At 38.3% G+C, this 21,068-nt stretch overlaps 1 long non-coding RNA gene and 2 gene segments (V, D, J or C); 2 read left to right on the forward strand and 1 right to left on the reverse strand.

Moving 5' to 3' along the window:
* LOC116541450 overlaps positions 1 to 21,068 on the forward strand; it is a 544,521-nt gene that overhangs the window by 290,953 nt on the left and 232,500 nt on the right. Inside the window, 1 exon segment of the C gene segment in view lies at positions 13,265 to 13,275. Coding sequence covers positions 13,265 to 13,275 — 11 coding nt within the window.
* Positions 1 to 21,068, reverse strand: part of LOC116541484 — a 271,561-nt gene that overhangs the window by 54,378 nt on the left and 196,115 nt on the right. The window lies entirely within an intron of this gene.
* LOC116541453 lies at positions 537 to 1,439 on the forward strand. The segment is given in 2 exon segments: positions 537 to 735; positions 900 to 1,439. Coding segments are annotated over 2 exon segments (543 nt in total).

Raw genomic sequence — 21,068 nt, forward strand, 5'->3', positions numbered from 1 at the left:
AGCCTTACCTCAATATTTTAAAATCTGGGATCAGAAAGGAGCCTCAGTACTTCCTTGGTGGCTATACTGTGAGATGAATCCCAACCAGAAAATGTTTACAGTCACACCTGCTGCTTTGTGGTGAAATCTGGTCTGAAGAAGGAAACTAAGACACAGAATGAAAGGAGACGTATTGAAGGATTACGTTCCCTGGCACCCTGGATGCCTGAAGTCCATATACACTTCTGCTCTTGCCAAGTTTATCAGAGTCAGTGCATTTCCTTCTTGCCTAAACTCATTTGAATTACATTTCTGTCATTTGTAAAATTCCCTCACTTAATCAATGAGATGTTAAAGAGTTAATTCACTAGGAAATTTTTCGGAACACCTTGCTAGCTTGCAAGAAGCACCAATTCTACTTACTACTTTCTCAGGAATTTCTCTAAGTGTCCTGAAGAGGGCACTGTTTCCATTCATAACTACTGTCCAACCCCACCCCCACTCTTTTTTTTTTTCTTTTCTTTTTTCTTTCTTTTTTTTTTTTTTAAAGAAGAGAAGGGACTGAGTAAATTGCAGGATGTGATTCTGATTGGTTGGAACATCTTTTGAAATCGTGTTCTGTAGAGAAAGAAAAACTACTATATTTGGATAGCCCTGGCCAGCTTTCAAGGCTTCTAAATCTCAGGCTTCAGTGAAGTGGACAGAAAAAAAATATGAAGAAGCTACTAGCAGTGATTCTGTGGCTTCAACTAGACCGTGAGCTAAGGCTTCATTGAAAAAGGGAGCCATGGGAGTAAAGGAATTGTCCCTATAATGTTCGGGGGTAGAGAGAAGATTCAATGCGACTCATTTGGGTTCCCTGGGGAGGAACTGGATTATTGGGGTGAGTGCCTCCTTCTGAAATGTTCTCTTTTGGACAGGGCTACGTGGAGAGCTGAAAGTGGGACAAAGTCCTCTGTTCCTGAGCACGCAGGAGGGAAAAAACTGTACTATCTACTGCAATTATTCAACCACAGCTTCAAATAGACTACACTGGTACAGGCAGGATCCTGGGAAAAGCCTGGAATCTCTGTTTGTGTTGCTGTCAAATGGACCAGTGATCCAGGAGGGACAATTAACGGCCTCACTTGATACCAAAGCCCGTCTCAGCACCCTGCACATCACAGCCCCCGTGCATGGCCTCTCTGCCACCTACTTCTGTGCCGTGGACACACAGTGCTCGCCTAACATCATCAGTCTGTACCCAAACCTGCAACTGATGCCCCAGGCCCACTCCTGCTGCAGAACTATGGCTGCGACACTTGTTCACTGTCTCTGCATTTCTTTCTGCAAGGGAAATTCTGAAATAGGTGAAAAAAAGATGTTTTATTTTCTTAACTGTGGAATTTTTTCCCCCCAGTTAATTTTTTATTTTTTGTAGAGACAGGGTCTCGCCCTGTGGCCCGGGCTGGTCCCAAACTCCTGGCCTCAAGTTGTCTTCCCACCTTGGCCTCCCAAAGTGCTGGGATTATATAGGCATGAGCCACCATGCCTAGCTCAGGGGAAAAAAAAAAAATCTTTTTGTATTTTTTTTTTTAATGTATTCAGGCTGAGGAAAGAATCCTATACATGTATTTCCTGAGGATATGAGTTCTCATCCTTTACTGCCTCACTGTCAGAATTTGTTAGTCTTCCCTTATGGAATAATTTTACATGTAGTGCAACTGTCACAAATAATTCCTATGAAATATGGAATCATTATTTGTTTTATATGTGAATGTAACGTATGGCATTTACCAATGAAATAAAAAAAGAATACATGCTTTTTAAAAGAATGTTCTACGTGAGGTTCCTTACCTAATGTTTCCTGCTAAAATATTGACTACAGTAGACAGATACTATCCATGTGATCTAAGTATCTGTTTATCTCAATGTGTGGAGAATCTCTGGGAAATGTATCCTTTGGCTGGATTTACTCCAAGACTATCTGAGTGTCCTTGCCAATCAGGAGAACATCATATTTTCTCCTATATTAATTACCAGTTTCTTCTTCTTCTCCCTCCATTTATTTTTTTTTTGTAATTGTTTTACTACACTGAAGAATTATTTTAAACGTTTTTTGCCCATTGCAGACTAGATTAGAATAAATTTCACTTTCAGGAAAATTGTCTTATAAGAAATCCCCAATTTGAATGTTATATAAAAATAATTGAAAATAAGTTTTCCTGTCCCACTAATGAGATAAACAAGCCCTAGTCAGTATCTTCAGATATCAACTGCATCACATTTTCATCCCAAACTTCTAGAAAAATAATAAACTTGATTCAGTCAGGCTTTTAAGTGACAATATTTCAGAAATTACCAAAACGTAAAAAGCTGACCTTAACATTTCAACATTTGACCCCTCCTAAGCAATAGCACCTTAAAAACATTTAAAAACTAAAAATACTTATTTTTCTAAATTTCCCATAGAGTCTTTACAAGCAAACCAGCTTCTGCGGCAATTTGTTGGCAGATTATGAAAAGTCAGGCACAGCAGTGTACGGACCAAAAGCTCCTGCTACCACTCAGAGCCTCCAGCAGGGACTATAATAACTTTCACATTTAGATGAAATAAAATTCGACATGAAAAACTGACTAGTTCCGTCATCCTTTGAGTCAAACAGAGGCTTCACTCTGACAGAGTAGGCTGAAAAAACTTTGACCTTGTATTTTTAAATACTCATAACATATCTCAAATTTCAAGTTTCTTGACCTGTTACCAAAGCAAGTTTCCTTGTTAATGACTGATTGTCAGGAAATTTTTACTTTGCATTGACAATCTTATTTGCTCTGTTGTTACAGAATCAGCCAACAGGATGTTACATCAGATTTTCTATAACCTTTCTGGAGTGTTTAACAGCATGTCTTCACACATTCACTTCCATACTGAAAACAAATTCACAAGGAAACCATTCATCACAGGGAAAAAAATATTGCTCAATCCAATCTAATTTACTGAAGGAATAATATTCACTTAAGTCTGCAAATCTCTTCCTTCTTAGAGAGAACTCTTGGATTCTGAAGATGGAATTTTATATCTTCTTAAGATCAGGAATATAAACAAACCCTAAAACAAATGAATAGAACTAAGAATTTCATTAATTTGATCTTTATAACATAAAAAATTGAGTTCCTTCCACCTCCCTTACTGATCCCTTCCCAACTTATGAGTATATAGATTTTTTTTTGCTTTATTTTACTAGAATCACTGAAAATACATTATTAAACCTTAGTTTAGAAGAAACAATACAGACATTCAAAATTGAACCAGTTGATTTTAAGGGTGTGATGGTGTAGTAAGAAAATACTGTCAAAGGTGAAAATCTCCAACACATTAGAGCATGCTAAACCAAATACATTCTTCCCCGAGTAGGACCTTTAGGAATGTTTCTGGTGACATTATGCTAAGCTTCTGGCACTTGCTGTCCGTGATCAGAGTTTCTACTGACAAGAAGTTCCATAAAATACTTGGATCCATCTTAATCAGATACATCAGTTGCTAAGTCCACTTACCACAAATATTAGGAAAGGAGACATTTTTCTCAGTGGTGCTATTTGTGTCCCAGAAAAGGCATTGAAGATGAGTAATTCTCCTTTGAATATTCCTTCCACCCTGTCTCATGTTTTGGTGTGAACTAGTCTCTTTTTCATTGCTTTTAACACAGTTGGTTATTTTTTCATTTAATAGTATGTCTGCCTCAATGTTTATCTAGAAGTTGTTTCTTAATATCAAAAGAGTTAACGTTTTTTATTTTTACTAAATTATGGTCAGAGAATGCACCTATATGAGCTCTACTTTTTAAAAACTTTTATTAAGATTAACATGAAGGCCAAGTACATAATCATAATAATGTTATTGGAAAGCTGTGTGTGTGTGTGTGTGTGTGTGTATTCAGCTTTTTTGATCATATTAAATATTCCTATGTTCTTGTTTTTGTTTTCTAAAATCTGTCACATTCTGAAAAAGGCCACCGAAATCTTTCACTTATTTTGTCAAGTTCTCGCAAATTGCTTCTCCTTTATTTATCTAGTGCAATGTTTTTGGTGTATATGGTTTATGACTTATAACTCTTCAGTCTTTTTAGCATTGATAATGTCCAAGAAATTATCCATCTCTTCTAGATTTTCATCATTATATAAAGTCCTTCATCCTGTGTGGTAGGTACAGCCTGATGCTTTTTTCCTCAATATCCATTCTGCTGTCTTCCCCTCTTCTACTCTGCCCCAGAATAAAATCCGTGTTGCCCAGACCTCCTTACTGCGAAGTTTGGACTACATTCTGGTCAATGAAATCTATGTGTAAATGTCATATGCAGCATTTAGGAATTTCTCTAAGACTCAGCATGCATGCTCTTCCATCTCTTCCAGCTACCTTGCATCCCATCTCCTTTCCTGCTGGAGGTGTTGATCCTCTGAGACTCAAGCACATCCTTCACTTAGACTGTGCACTATATACCTTCTTCAATGAGGTCCCTGTTGCAGGCACATGGTTCTCAGTTTCCAGCTACTTTCCATGAGCTCCCTTAAGCAAGCAATAACTTTTAGAAGATATTTTTAGAAGACAACATTTTAAAAGACCATAATGTCCTTTCTACTCTACTGTGCCTGCAATATGTTTCAGCAGATCATTTCACAAAGTTAGATCTTATCAGAGTTCCAGATGAGAAGCAGGCAAAAGCTCTCTTTGCAGGGGATAGTCAACCTATCCTGTTGTTTTTGTCATCCGCATTGCTAGCTCAGGGTTTTAGACAGGATTTGCAATTTTTTAAAACTGTGCCGAAACCTCAGGCTCTGCTCTTCATACATAAATTTTCTAAAAGAAAAATTACCAAGTACTTGGCTCTTGCAACTCAAAAATATGCCTTATTTCAGGATACATTTTCCTCCTAAGACCTTTTAAGTCCATTTTGAATACAAAGTCAAGAATTTGACCTTTTGGTGTCACCGGATCCTTTCACAATCTCCCTTTACTGAACAAATAAGATTAATCCTCAAAATTTATGGCAAGAGGGTTACAAGGGAAAAAATGAATTTTAAAAAAGAAAAATATCATTTTTGAAACTGTTAGTGCACTGCATTTAGACTTACAGATTCTAACACTACAATAGCATGAACACCAGATTTGGTATCAGAAAGAATTTCTGAGTATTTCAAACTCTTCTATGAGCTCTATGCCCTTAGGCAAGCTTCATAAATGTATTTAAGTCTTACTTTTTTCATCAAAAAATATGGAAAAAATCATAACCACTTGCCAAAGTTTTTATGACATTTAAAATGAGATGGTATACATGTCAAGTAAACAGCACACATACCAGATCTTCTAGAACAGTGTTTACTAGAGAAAATTCATAAAGATGAGAAAGAGCAGGTGTGTAGTTTCCCCAGGGAGGAAGCATGCACTCTATATTCTGAAATGGCACATAGCAATCCAGCATGGCCAATGTGAGACCCTAAGAAAGAGAGCCCAGTCTTGAGCCATGGAACTTTAAGGCTGCATTACTGGGGAAGAACCAGGCCTTACTGTGGCAGGGGGGCTGGGCTCCAAAATATGTGATTATAGCAAAATTAAGAAAATCTGCGGCCTCCAGTCCTGATCTGCCACCTCAAAATATATTGCCTCAAGCGCTAGGCTGGGGCTCTATTAGGAGAACCAATACCCTCTCTGGAAGGCTACCCTGCAGGGGATCCATTACCCTTACCTCTCAGTATGTGAAATTCACAAGCACAGAGCCTGATATGTAGTTGGTATAAATGTTGAATGAATGTGTGCACCCATGGAGGGCACTGTCTTCAGTCCCTTTGTAATGCAGAAAGTGTGTTTGTTCTCAGATCAAATAATTAACTTCTTCAACAAGTGTTTTTTTTTCCCCATTTGTTTATTTTATTACATTTTAGATTGTGGGGTACATGTGAAGAACATGCAAAATTGTTGCATAGGTACACACGTGGCAGTGTGATTTCCTGCCTTCCTCCCCATCACCTACATCTGGCATTTCTCCCCTTGCTATCTCTCCCCAACTCCCCACCCCCCACCGTCCCTCCCCTATTGCCCCCCAACTGACCCCAGTGTGTAGTGCTCCCCTCCCCGTGTCCATGTGTTCTCATTGTTCAACACCCACCTATGAGTGAGAACATGCGGTGTTTGATCTTCTGCTCTTCTGTCAGTTTGCTGAGAATGATGGTTTCCAGGTTCATCCATGTCCCTACAAAGGACCCAAACTCATCGTTTTTGATGGCTGCATAATACTCCATGGTGTATATGTGCCACATTTTCCCTATCCAGTGTATCGTCAATGGGCATTTGGGTTGGTTCCAGGTCTTTGCTATTGTAAACAGTGCTGCAATGAACATTCGTGTACATGTGTCCTTATAGTAGAACAATTTATAATCCTTTGGATATATACCCAGTAATGGGATTGCTGGGTCAAATGGAATTTCTATTTCTAGGTCCTTGAGGAATCGCCACACTGTCTTCCACAATGGTTGAACTAATTTACACTCCCACCAACAGTGCAAAAGTGTTTCTATTTCGCCACAGCCTCTCCAGCATCTGTTGTCTCCAGATTTTTTAATGATCGCCATTCTAACCGGCATGAGATGGTATCTCAATGTTGTTTTGATTTGCATTTCTCTGATGACCAGTGATGATGAGCATTTTTTCATATGTTTGTTGGCCTCATGTATGTCTTCTTTTGTAAAGTGTCTGTTCATATCCTTTGCCCGCTTTTGAATGGGCTTGTTAGTTTTTTTCTTGTAAATCTGTTTTAGTTCTTTGTAAATGCTGGATATCAGCCCTTTGTCAGATGAGTAAACTGCAAAAATTTTTCCCATTCTGTTGGTGGCCAATTCACTCTAATGACTGTTTCTTTTGCTGTGCAGAAGCTGTGGAGTTTGATTAGGTCCCATTTGTCTATTTTGGCTTTTGTTGTCAATGCTTTTGGTGTTTTGATCATGAAGTCCTTGCCCACACCTATGTCCTCAATGGTTTTGCCTAGATTTTTTCTTCTAGGGTTTTTATGGTGTTAGGTCTTATGTTTAAGTCTTTAATCCATCTGGAGTTAATTTTAGTGTAAGGTGTCAGGAAGGGGTCCAGTTTCTGCTTTCTGCACATGGCTAGCCAGCTTTCCCAACACCATTTATTGAACAGGGAATCCAAACCCCATTGCTTGTTTTTGTCTGGTTTGTCAAAGATCAGATGGTTGTAGATATGTTGTGTTGCCTCCAAGACCTGTGTTCTGTTCCATTGGTCTACATCTCTGTTTTGGTACCAGTACCATGCTGTTTTGATTACTGCAGCCTTGTAGTATAGTTTGAAGTCTGGTAGTGTGATGCCTCCCGCTTTGTTCTTTTTGCTTAGAATTGACTTCGCTATGCGGGCTCTCTTTTGGTTCCATATGAAGTTTAAGGTGTTTTTTTCCAGTTCTGTGAAGAAGGTCATTGGTAGCTTGATGGGGATAGCATTGAATCTGTAAATTACTTTGGGCAGTATGGCTATTTTCACGATATTGATTCTTCCTAACCATGAACATGGAATGTTTCTCCATCTGTTTGTGTCCTCTCTTATTTCATTGAGCAGTGGCTTGTAGTTCTCCTTGAAGAGGTCCTTTACATTCCTTGTTAGTTGTATTCCTAGGTATTTTATTCTCTTTGTGGCAATTGTGAATGGAAGTTTGTTCTTGATTTGGCTCTCTTTAAGTCTGTTATTGGTGTATAGGAATGCATGTGATTTTTGCACATTGATTTTGTATCCTGAGACTTTGCTGAACTTGCTTATCAGTTTCAGGAGATTTGGGGCTGAGACGATGGGGTCTTCTAGATATACAATCATGTCGTCTGCAAATAGAGACAATTTGACTTCCTCCTTTCCTATATGAATGCCCTTTATTTCTTTTCCTTGCCTGATTGCTCTGGCTAGAACTTCTAATACTATATTGAATATCAGTGGTGAAAGAGGGCATCCTTGTCTGGTGCCACATTTCAAGCGGAATGCTTCCAGTTTTTGCCCATTCAGTATGATATTGGCTGTTGGTTTGTCATAAATAGCTTTTATTATTTTGAGATACGTTCCATCAATACCTAGCTTATTGAGGGTTTTTAGCATAAAGGGCTGTTGAATTTTGTCAAAGGCCTTCTCTGCATCAACTGAGATAATCATGTGGTTTTTGTCTTTGGTTCTGTTTATGTGGTGAATTACGTTTATAGACTTGCGTATGTTGAACCAGCCTTGCATCCCCGGGATGAAGCCTACTTGATCATGGTGTATAAGCTTTTTGATGTGCTGTTGCAATCGGCTTGTCAGTATTTTATTGAAGATTTTTGCATCTATGTTAATCATGGATATTGGCCTGAAGTTTTCTTTTCTTGCTGAGTCTCTGCCGGGTTTTGGAATCAGGATGATGTTGGTCTCATAAAATGATTTGGGAAAAATTCCTTCTTTTTGTATTGTTTGGAATAGTTTCAGAAGAAATGGTACCAGCTCCTCTTTGTATGTCTGGTAGAATTCGGCTGTGAACCCGTCTGGACCTGGGCTTTTTTTGGGTGGTAAGCTCTTAATTGCTGCCTCAACTTCAGACCTTGTTATGGGTCTGTTCAGCGTTTCGGCTTCTTCCTGGTTTAGGCTTGGGAGGAGGCAAGTGTCTAGGAATTTATCCATTTCTTCCAGGTTTATTAGTTTATGTGCATAGAGTCGTTTGTAATCATCTCTGATGATGGTCTGAATTTCTGTGGAATCTGTGGTGATATCCCCTTTATCGTTTTTTATTGTATCAATTTGGTTATTCTCTCTTTTCTTTTTTATTAATCTGGCTAGTGGTCTGTCTATTTTGTTGATCTTTTCAAAAAACCACCTCCTGGATTTATTGATTTTTTGAAGGGTTTTTTGTGTCTCTATCTCCTTCAGTTCTGCTCTGATCTTAGCTATTTCTTGTCTTCTGCTAGACTTTGAGGTTCAACAAGTGTTTATAATTAACTTCTTCAACAAATGTTCAAGTGTCCAGGCTCTCTTCTAGACACTTGAGCTATATCTTTTTTAAAAATTCACAAAGATATCACATTTTATAGAAAAATACATTCTAGTAGGCATTAGTCATAAGCAAATTACTATATGGTTTAAAACTTATATCTCTTCAGGGAGTGTCTTTAGCATTAATATATTTAGTATTACAATATATAAGAAGATAAGCCTATGGAGACAAGAATCAAGCAAGTTAGGAGATAGGAAATTCTGGAGGGGGCCACACAAGGGTGATGCCCTTGTAATTTTAGGTAAAGTATCAGAGTAAGCTCACTGGAAGGAAAACATTTGAGCAAACTTGAAGAAGATGAGAAAGTGAGTCTTGTAGATATTTGGGACAAGTTTTCCAAGCAGAGGAGACTCCAGTCCTAAAGTAGGAAATGCTCAACATGTTCTAGAACTAGGTGGAATGAGAAGTCAGAGGAAGGCTTTGAGCAAGGAGTGACATAATCTGATTTCCATATAAAAGTCTCACTCTGGCTGCCACGCTGAGAATAGACTGCAGATCATCAAGATGAAAGTGGGGAAGATTGTTGTATTAACATCAGAACGAAAGATATCTGGTGTTATTCTGAGCCCAGGGGCTTCTTCCACCAGAAAAGCTCATTTGAGAGCAGCTGTTGTTACTGCTTCTGCTGATGGAAAAGGGGCTAAAGACACATTTGATACCCTTTCTGTAGATCTTCTGACTGCAGATGACCTGTGAGGTTAGGGGAAAATTATAGGAAGGAGTCTTAATTTCAGACACAAGAAGGTCTGTTGCGAAGGCATTTTCCAGAAGGCAATATTTATGCTTTCTTCTGTTGTGCAAGGCTCCCTACTCAAATTTAGGCATTTTAAGGACCTTAGAAAATTGTGCTATGGTGATAAAAGTAATGGAAGTTGGAGCAGAGGGAAAATAAAAATCCACATGCCTCTGTGAATGGCTATGTAATAAAGATCTCCACTGTCTCATCGATCTGAACAGGGTTGATTCATCAACAAATGGACAAGAATGCTCAGTCCCTGAGCTACCAGGAGACATAGGCCTTTAGCAGGACTATCTGTATAATTTATAGGACCCAGTATAAAATGAAAATGCAGAGACCCTTAGTTTTTTCAAAATTTACAAAGAATTTGAAGACTGCAACAGCAGAGCAATAAAGCATGAATTCTGACTCTGTACAAGTTTCATATTCAGGAAGCTGGCCCTCATCATGTTTGGAAAGCCATCACTCAAACAAATTGTTCAGATGTCAATGTTTCAGACAGGCGCATGGGAAAGACTTTACATTAATTTGATAATTCAAACAGTGGCATACAGGGTGAGGGCAAATTAACTGAGCAGTTTGGTGTAGAAAAGAAGCATCTCACATCCTCAGCTTACCTCTGAGATGGTGAGACACCCGTTCTTTTGACAACGACATATTTAATATAAACTCTTCAACTGGAACAATGCAGTGGCAGAGACCCAGCTTGGAGACATCTACCTGCACAGCAAAAAATATGCATATAGAGGGTAATAGTCAAACCAAATAAGAGGGTGAGTTGTACCGTGAGCTTTTTTATAACTTTGAAGTGGGAAACATTTATTGACCTTACTCATGGTGCTGTCTAGATAATAACCTTGTACTCTCCTGAACATTTTGGAGTTCTACCCTCATCAGAGACACTATTTTATTTTTAAAATAGTTTTAGAAATTAGGGTCTCACCATATTGTTCAGGCTGACCTCAAACTCTTGGGCTCCAGCCATCCTCCCACCTCAGCCTCCAGAGAAGCTGGGACTCCAGGCATGTACCACCCCACCCAGCCACAGCATCACTATTAAAAATCATTTAGCATAGCCAATATGGGGCTTTCTACTGAGAGCCTTTGTTGCCTGCTCTTCTAAGGCAAGGAGCAGGGATATAAAGAAGTAACACTTCGAAAGATGGATGTTCTAGTTAAATTCCCAGGCTCTGAAATCAAATACTTAATTTACTTATTGACTAATTAATTTATCCAACAAATATTAAACTTGACAGACCCTTATAGTGTCTGGAGCCTAGTAAATCACTATTGAATAAGCTGTGAACAGACAGCCAAGTCCTGTGGACTTGGCGAATAAAGAGACAGATCAAACATTGAATCGTGGCATCAACACTTTTGAGCAGTGTGACCTGGGGAAATTTGTTTATCCTCTCTGATCATCAATTTCCTCATCTGTAAAATGGAAACAATAATATTAACACCTACTTTTCACAGTCATGTGGATTAATGTACACAAAGCCTCTAGTTCATCACTTAGCACTCAGTAAATATTAGCTATCATCATCATCATTACTAATTTCTATTGATTTTACTAGACACAGAAAGGGCAGCATGTGTCTCACAAACCAGAGCTTCTCTCCTCTAACCGCTGATCCAAAAACAATTGTAAGTATTGCTTAGAGTTCACTCCCCAGCCCAAAATAAGATACCATTGTGTTGTGATTTGTTTACTTTTTTTTTTAATTGGACTTCAGATTATTAGGTTTATTGAAACCATCTTCTTGGTTTGGCTAAAAGACATTCCTCAGTATCTTTTACAGGACCACAAAAGATCAGGGTCCTGCAAAATCTCAACAAATTATTAGGTTCAACAAACCAACTGGGATTCTCAGATTAAGCAGAAGTGTTCAGGCCCTGAACAGTAGAAGAAAGCAGACTCGCCAGTCCCTGCAGATCCAACCTGTCCTTGTTTCCACCTCTGTTTCTGCAGGCACTTTCCATGGATAGTTGGAGAGAAGACCTGTAAATGGGAAGAGTGTTCCACTGGAATTGACAGTTCTGATGTTAGAGGTGAGAGAGTTTCAAGTTCTGAGAGGAGTGATCCAAAGAGTAACAACTGAGTCTGAGATGGCCCGTAAAACACAGAGTGAGCAGGACGTGAATCTTCAGAAAGTAGATGGCTGCTGCAGTGGCACTCGGGTCCGGGAATGACAAAGTGAACACAGGACTCGATTCCATCCAATGCCACGTTGTGCTTTGTTTTCTTTCTTCCTCCAGTGCAGAAGCACTTGTCTGTTTTGGCTAATCTAAGATTTAAAGAATTCCTACATGTAGTCATGCCACGCACTTGTATATACCTCTAAGGACCCAGTAGGTTTAGTGATCCTGGAGTCTCACATCTTAAAGAAAAACCTGTACTAAAAGACAAACTTCCCAAAACCTAAAGAAGGGAAGTGCAATCAATGGTGTGGGTTAGAAACCTCAATCCTAGATGAGACAGCCTGTGCAAGCCGGGAGAAATCATGGGTTCTCCACAGTCCCCAGCACTGGGGCAGCCATGATCATTGCCTCCACTTCAGTGCTTGGGAGGTTGTTACCCTCCGGTGAGCAAAACGACAGTTTAAAATTTTGGCTGCTCTATAATTTATCTTATTTCTCATTTTATTATTTAGATTCTATGCCGTTTCCATTCATTCCAATAAAAACCTTGGCTTTCCAGGAAGAACCACTAGAGACTCAGTGGCTTAGACAGAGAGCTATGTGACCCTTTCTTCAGGGGCACACCTGACACTGAACTGCACACACAACATGGGTAGGTACCTTCCTCTTGTGGTATGCCCAATATTCCGAAGAGATATTAAAATGCTTTGTCTCTGAGGCATCATGATAAATGAAAAGGAAGATTACAAAGGTTTCAGGCCCATTAGGTTAAGATTAAAACCTCTTTCCACTTGCAGAAAACCTCTTTCCAAGCACTAGGCACAACTGTGTACTTTTATGCTCCCAATGACACAGCAGGGGAGGTTAACGGAGGAGATGAGTGCAAACTGCAAGGGGCATGACAGGGGCTGGATGTGAGCAGTTTCTTTTTTTTAACCAGACAGAGCCCTGTAGCACAGGAGTGCATGTGGGAAGTTGGACAGACTTCTGGATTTGCTGGCCCAGGTTAAGAAGCATGTGAGACTGCATCTGAGAAATGGGGAAAGATTTGTCAAAACTTTGCCCATATTTGTCATCTAATCATAGCTTACTGGTCAAAACTATAAGCCCAGTAATGAAGGAAAGTTCTCCGACATTAGTTATTTAAAATATATACAATGTGATTTTCTGATAATATCTTTGTATTTAAAATGTAATTAAAATTACCCTTATTATTAAAATTAAAATAAATCAACAACCGTTTTAGTCCATTTTGTGCTGCTATAATAGAATACCTGAGACTTGAATTTACAAAGATTTATTTCTTACAGTTTTGGAAGCTCGAAAATTTAAGGTCAAGGGGCCTGCATCTGTTGCTGCGTCGTACTATGGCAGAAGGCAGAAGGCAGAAGGCAGAAGGCAGAAGAAGGGCAAGAGAGAGCATGCAAGACAGAGCTACGGGTAGAGTGCCAAACTCACTCTTTCACCAGAAACCCACTCCCAAGATATCTAATCCACTCCCATGATAATATCATTAATCTATTCATGAGAAAAGAGCCCTCATGACCTTTTAAAGGTCCCACCTCTCAACACTGTTGCACTAGGTATTAAATTTCCAACACATGAGCTCTGGGGGACACAGTCAAACCATAACAATAGTAAAACATTAATATTTCTAGGGAAAATGAGCAATCCATAAGAGTAGTATAAATGGCCACTTTATAAAGAGGTATGCAAATTATTTAGCAATCAAAGAAACATAAATAAAAAACAATGTGATTCATTATTTCCAGCTATCCAGATAGTGAAGGTTATTGAGACAAGCCACACATACGCACAAAATCACGGAATTGTTTTTCTCCAAGGACCTCCTCTGGAACCATGAGTCTTGAGCCATTTACCATGTGGCCAGAAATAAAGACTGCAAATACTCAACATTTGGGAGAAGCTAAAACTGAATCTGAATATCAAAAAATAGAATTAGCTTTGAAAATACAAGAATAAATATGAAATTCAAGCCACTTCTAGTCTAAGTGCAAGATTGCTTATTTGAAGAGAAATATTTCCATTTCTGAGAAACCAGATAAAAATTATGCCAGAACTGAGGAAGAGAAAAAAATAACAAACAGGAAAAAAAAAACAACAACAACAAAAAAAACAAGTAGACTTTGCAAAATGACTTCAATTGAATTATACCATCATTATCAAATAAATCTTCAAGTCCAGATAAAAAAGAAATAAGTGTACCCTCAGCACTACCCTCTTCTAGAAGAGAGAACCAAAATATCTTGATTTACTACCATCTTCAGTGAAAAATTTTGCAAATGTGAAAAATGGTAATAACAGGAGCAACAATAGACAGTCCTGAGAGGTTACTGCTCTTTTACCGTAATGCTAAACTTTGAAATGTGAATGCTAAGTCTTTGTTAAAAAAATTATAATAATTACCTTTTAGATAGAATTTCATATTTATTCTTGTATTTTCAAAGCTAATTCTATTTTTTGATATTCAGATTCAGCTTTAGCTTCTCCCAAATATTGACTTTAACCCCTCACCATTGGGCATTTGGTCACAATGTGTGTTCAGTGCACCATGTTTTACAGAAATAATTAGTAGTATGAATTGGGTTTATATAAGCATAGATTTATCACAATATTTTGTATAAAAACTGAAAATATTGAAACAACTGTCTAAAATAATGACGTGACGTGATGTCTAAGTTGTAGTGGAAATTATTCTCCCTTAGAATAAGTGTTGTAGAGGTAACAGACTTAGGAGGGTAGCAAAGTCCCCTTTGCACAAAAAGGCCACCTCACACCCAACGTGACTCTTCAGAATGAGAACAGTAGTGAGGACACAGAGCAGAGCATTGAGAGGCAGATGACGTCTTATAACCTGTTCATTAACTTGTCACGTGGGGGTGCTCTTCACCAATGCAATCATAATTTATGCATGAATTCTGAGTTCAGCTGTGAACACTTTTGTATCCTCATTTCAACAGTGATGCCCTCTACTAGGCCAGAGATGCTGACAATGAACTCCTCTCTGGACTTTCTAATTCTGATCTTAATGTTTGGTAAGTACCTTTCATTCAAAATTTTTTTTATTGTTTCAAAATAATAAACACCTTTTCCAGAAGATACAACTCTGGCCAAACCCATAAAAGCAGTACCTTTTTCCCCCCTACAGGAGGAACCAACAGCAATTCAGTCAAACAGACGGATCAAGTAACCATCTCGGAGGGAGCATCTGTGACTATGAATTGCACATACACATCCACGGGGTACCCTACTCTTTTCTGGTATGTCCAATACCCCAACAAACCTCTGCAGTTTCTTCAGGAAGAGACAATGGAAAACAGTAAAAACTTTGGAGCCAGAAATATTAAAGACAAAAACTCCCCCATTGTGAAACATTCAGTCCAGGTGTCAGACTCAGCCATGTACTACTGTCTTCTGAGAGACACTGTGCTAAGAACACAGGGAAAGCCGTACAGAAACCTCAAGGGCCCAGAGTAAGTATGTAGGGAGGCTATAAAACCCAGGTTGTAGAGCCTTGCTCTCTCTTTCAGACAGTCCTGTTAAGACATTATTAGCAGACAAAGAAAAACAAAATGAGATATAACTGCCTCTAATTCCAGGGTCACAGGGGTTTCTTTGACAGAAAATGGGGTCAGGGAAGAGGGTCTCGGATAATATCTCTGCTCTCAATTAGGTCAGTTCTCTCTTGTCCTTCACGCTTTCTTGTATGATGCTTAGGAATTAGAATATGATGACTTGGATGTCAGTTCTGGCTCTGCTACTTATTAGCTATGCAAATTTGGCCAAGTTAATTGATGTCTCAGAGCTTTAGTTTTTTTCATCTGTGAAGTAGAAATAAAAATAATCGCACAAATTTAACATGAAGATACTGTGAAAAGAAAAGGTAGGTTAGAAGGGGCAGATTAGTACTCAAATCATTACTGGAACTCGCAAGTCCCACCATATCAATTCAGCTCTCTCACGGCCATCCCTCTGCCTAGTGCTGACCATCCTAAAAGGGCTTGGCATGCTCACTGCTGTCTTCACACCCTACCCCACCCCACACCCAGCCCCTGGTCGTTACAATCAACATATCGTCTTTTCTCTCACAAGCTCCTACTCACACCACACACAAAAATTAACTCAAAGTGGGTCATAGACCTAAACGTAAAAACTAAAATTGTAAAAATCTTAGAAGAAAACACAGGAGTAAATTTTCATAATGTTGGGTTAAGCAATGATTTTTTAGATGTGACATCAAAAGCACAAGCAATAAAATAGAACATTGATGTTGGACTTCAACAAAATTAAACTTATTTATGCTTCAAAGGACACTATCAAGAAAATGAAATGATAACCCACAGAATGGGAGAAACCATTTGCAAATCATATGTACTATGTACCTGATGATAAGAGACTTGTATTTAGAATATATAAGGCGCTTTTACAACTCAATAATAAAAAGAAATATAACTCAAGCAGTGAGTAAAAGATTTAAATAGACATTTCTTCAACCAAGATACAAAATGGCTAATATGCATATGAAAAGATACTCATTATTAGTCATTAGACAAATGCAAATTAAAATCACAAGACACCTTTCATACTGAGTAAAAGGCTATGACTTTTTTAAAAGGACAAAAACAAGTCTTATCAGGGATATGAGAAATTAGAACCCTCATACATTGCTGGTGGGGATGTAAAATGATGCTATCACTTTGGCAAACAGTTTGGCAGCACCTCAAAATGTGAAACACAGAATTACCATATGATCCAGCAATTCCAGCCCTATGTATCTACCCACAATACATATGTCCACACAAAATCCCGTGCATGAATGTTCATAACAGTATTGTTTATGGTAGCCAAAAGCGTAAGTAATCCAAATGGATAAAACAGATGTGATATCTTTAAACAATGTAATATTATTCAGCCATAAAAAGGAATGAAGTACTGACACCTTCTACAACATCACAAACCTTGAAAACATCATGCTAAGTGGAAAGCCTAGGTACAAAATGCCCATATTATATATTTCATTTATATGAAATTCCCAGAACAGGCAAATCGAAAGTCAGAAAGCAGGTAGGTGGCTGCCAGAAGCTGGAAGAAGTGGGGAGTGGAGAAAGACTACTAACTGATGTGGGGGAGTTCTTTGAGGGGAAATGTGCTGAACTAGATAGTGGTAATGGTTACATAACATTGTGAATGTACTAAAAGCTACCAGAGTATACACCCTAAAGTGATTAAAAGTATGAGTTTTATGTTTTGTGACTTTTACCTCAATAAAAAAGTAGACAATCAAAACGTCTAAATGTGATTATTAATGGGACAAGAAACTCTAAAAAACTTAAATTCTTACTATTCCATTGCAAACAATTCTAATAAGTGTATGAAATATGGAGCCATCTGATAAAACCTGTAGCAGAACGGGAAGGCATACGAACTCAGACTTTAACTAAAAATTATAAAAATGCTGACTGACACAAAGACAAAGGAGAATAGCAAAGATGGCATGAGACTTTAAGGAAATCATTAAATGGTGGAAACTTTTTAATGAATAAAGTTAAAGCTTAAAGAAAATGTGAAGTGGAACATAAAAAGCATTTTACAGTTTGGAGAAATGAAGAGGGTGGGGTAGCGAGGAAGGTTAATTTACATATCAAGGAAAATATAATTTTGGCAGAAAACAAAGAAGAGGTAGAGCACCTAGACTCCTGGTTTCATCCTCTATTCTTCATCAAATAAAATAATTTGGGGCCAGGCATGGCGGCTCATGCCTGTAATCCCAGGACTTTGGGAAGCTGAGGCAGGTGGATCACCTGAGGTCAGAAGTTCAAGACCAGCCTGGCCAACATGGCAAAAACCTCATCTCTACTAAAAATACAAAAATTATCTGGGGGTGGCAGAGGGCATCTATAATCCTGGCTACTCTGGAAGCTGAGGCAGGAAAATAGCTTGAACCCAGGAGGCGGAGGTTGCAGTGAGCTGAGGTCTCACCATGGCACTCCAGCCTGGATGACAACAAGAGTAAAACTCCATTTCAAAAAAAAAAAAAAAAGAATAATTTTCAAACTGGAAATAAATAAATGAAAAATTATGACAGATAAAGAGATATAAGAGAGGACTTAGATGCTTTCAAAATGATCAAGTCTTCTGGGTCATTGAAACTAATACTCAACATACAGAAAGAGTTTGCAGGCATGGTTGGCAAGGCATTGGGCAAATTTTTTGAAAACCTATGGAGAATGAAGGAAATCCCCAACTTGTGAACACAGAAATAATGGAATGATGCCCAGCAAAATTCTAGAGCAGATTATTAACAGATAATGTGTGGGCTCTTAGAAAATAATGCAGTGATCAGTATAAGCCAGAATGGGCTCACTAAAGACATTTATAAAACAAGCCTGCTAAATTCAAAGGACTTCCATGTACTTTAAATGTGTCAGATATTTGCAAGACATTTAATAATTTGTTTTTCACTATATCAGTGGGAAAAAATATATATATTATTTGTTGAGTGTCATGTTTATCACAGACCCACTGTACTTTATATGTAATAAGAGCTGATGTTTATCAAGGGCTTAATGTGCATGAAGTGTTGTTCTAAGAGGTCGCATGCATTAATTCACTTTGCCTTCACTACAACCTCATGAAGTAGATGCAATCCTTATATAATAGAGAGGAATTAACTACCTTGCCCAAGAATACAGAGTTAGTAAGAGAAGACCTGGCATACAAATACAGGTTGACTAGTCCAAAGCCTACATTCTTAAATTCTATACTTTGTTAACTCCCAATGTTATCTGTAATCCTCACCAGAAAACTACAAGTTTGGTATTGTTATCCCCATTTTATGAAAAATGACACTGAGGATTGTAGTATTGTGCAGAAAATTCCAGTAGAATCTAGTAAGTAGTAAGACTAGAGCTCAAACTTAAGTTCATTTGGATCTAGACCATATCTTCTATTCACTTTGTCATTCGCATAATGCTAGACTTGGTGAATCCTCAGCTGAGAGAACAGCCATATATAAAGATACAATTTAGAAAAATGGCCCTTTTGTTAAACCTCATGATTTTATCCTTCACCCTGACCTGTTCACATTGATCTTATGTAGATTGTCACATGGTATCTGAGAATTAATTGTGCAAATACCAAAATTTGAGATTGGTATATGATGATGATGTCCTGATGATGTCCCACTAATATGTTTATTTGTAGCATAAATTAAAAATTGAAAATCAACTGAACAAATTGGAAAGATAGACTAAACCTGCCAACATAGAATTTAATGGAGATAACCATATATGTATCTAGTAGTTTTATAAAAATGAGTTGTAATATCTGGAAGAAGGGATCCTGAATTTTTAGTATTTGTTGATTAACCCACTCAAAGTAACACAAGGAAAAGATTTTCTGGAAGGATATTATAAAGTCTCATAAAATCAGTTTGTGAAAAATACAGCTAGGGCTCACAGAAAGAAGAAAATCACCAATTGGCTATGCTATCTGAATCTACTTTTCTCTGAATGTATAATCTGTTCTCCTGGGAAACCAGATTCTACTGTAAGCCTGTCATACTCTACTCCACAATAACTTCAGTTTGAACATACCCAGCTCTGTTTGCTAAGAGATGAGTCTGGTTTGAATCCCACAGGGCTTTAAAGGTCTAGTTACACTGTCTAACTGCTGTTTCTGTACCTCTAGTTCAAATTAATGAGCCTAGTATCTACCCAGATCCAAGCACTATTGCCTGAAAAAGGAGGGTACTTGGGACAACCATGACCTCTATGTCATCTCTTTAGAAAGGAATCCCAGAAGTGAAAAAGGACTACAAGCTCAAAATAATTCACGAATGTGATAAAACCACTGAAACTATCATAGATAGCAATCAAACGAGTGGAAACCAGATGGCTACAGTAACACTCTGACAGGGCAACAATATTTGAATCACATTTGAAGAGATATAAACTTAGCAAGTCAAAAAAAAAAAAAAAGATAAAACTAATAAAGTAGTCTGCAATAATACAATGTGCAGAAAGAAACAGGGATGTCATATAAAGAAACCAGAGATAACTATAAGGACACCCTTACAAAAAAGAACAGATCTGTCCTTGAGTTTTCAAAAGATATAGTGTGAAATGCAGCTACTTTACTTGATCTATCATAGCTGGCTGAAGTCAAAGAATCACCAGACTTCTATTCCCCCACATTACCCCACCCTACTCCTAGGACTCCTAGTAGGAGGAGGCTAAGTTTGGTTCTCGATCTGTATTGTGGGTGGGAGGGGCTGTTTGTTTGTTTGTTTTAGAGACAGGGTCTTGCTCTGTTGCCCAGGCTGGAGTGGAGTAACATGACCATAGCCCCCTGTATCCTGAAACTCCTGGGCTCAAGTATTTGAGCCACATAATAAATGTCTGTGCAACATGCCGCTAGGTGGCAATGTGAGTGTTACATTTAAAAGATCATGGATGGCTCACTTTGCAGGTAAAACTGTAAATAGTTCTTAAATGTGCATTTCTGCTGCATCTGATGGGCTGAGAATCCCCTCTGATTTCTAAAGTAAATGTAGAGATGTTTTAATAATAAAAGACTCCTTTGTCCAACTAACATATATTCCAAAATCCTCCAACAGAGACCTGTGTGAGCTTCTGCTGCAGTAATAATGGTGAAGAACGGGCAGTTTTTGTCGGCTATTTTGTGGCTTCAGCTGAGCTGTAAGTTGGGGAGTTTCAGGACATAGGATCTTTTTCAAAATTTTGGGGAGGGGAGAGAAGGGATTCCAAGTGGCTAATCTGGAGTGCCCTCCTGAAAATGTGTAAACATATGTGTATAAATGTTGCAATAATTGTAATATTCTGTATCTGATTATGTCTTTGAGAACAGGTGTAAGTGCCGCCAAAAATGAAGTGCAGCAGAGTCCTCAGGAACTGACTGTCCAGGAAGGAGAATTAATCACGATCAACTGCAGCTACTCGGTAGGAATAACCAACTTACAGTGGCTACAACAGCATCCAGGAGGAGGCATTGTTTCCTTGTTTACTCTGAGCTCAGAGAATAAGAAGAATGGAAGATTAATTGCCACAATAAACCTACAGGAAAAACACAGCTCGCTGCACATCACAGCCTCCCAGCCCAGAGACTCTGCCATCTACATCTGC

Source organism: Sapajus apella, unplaced genomic scaffold (assembly GCF_009761245.1).
Source record: "Sapajus apella isolate SASKATOON/1434 unplaced genomic scaffold, GSC_monkey_1.0 scaffold151, whole genome shotgun sequence".
NCBI lineage: Eukaryota > Metazoa > Chordata > Mammalia > Primates > Cebidae > Sapajus > Sapajus apella.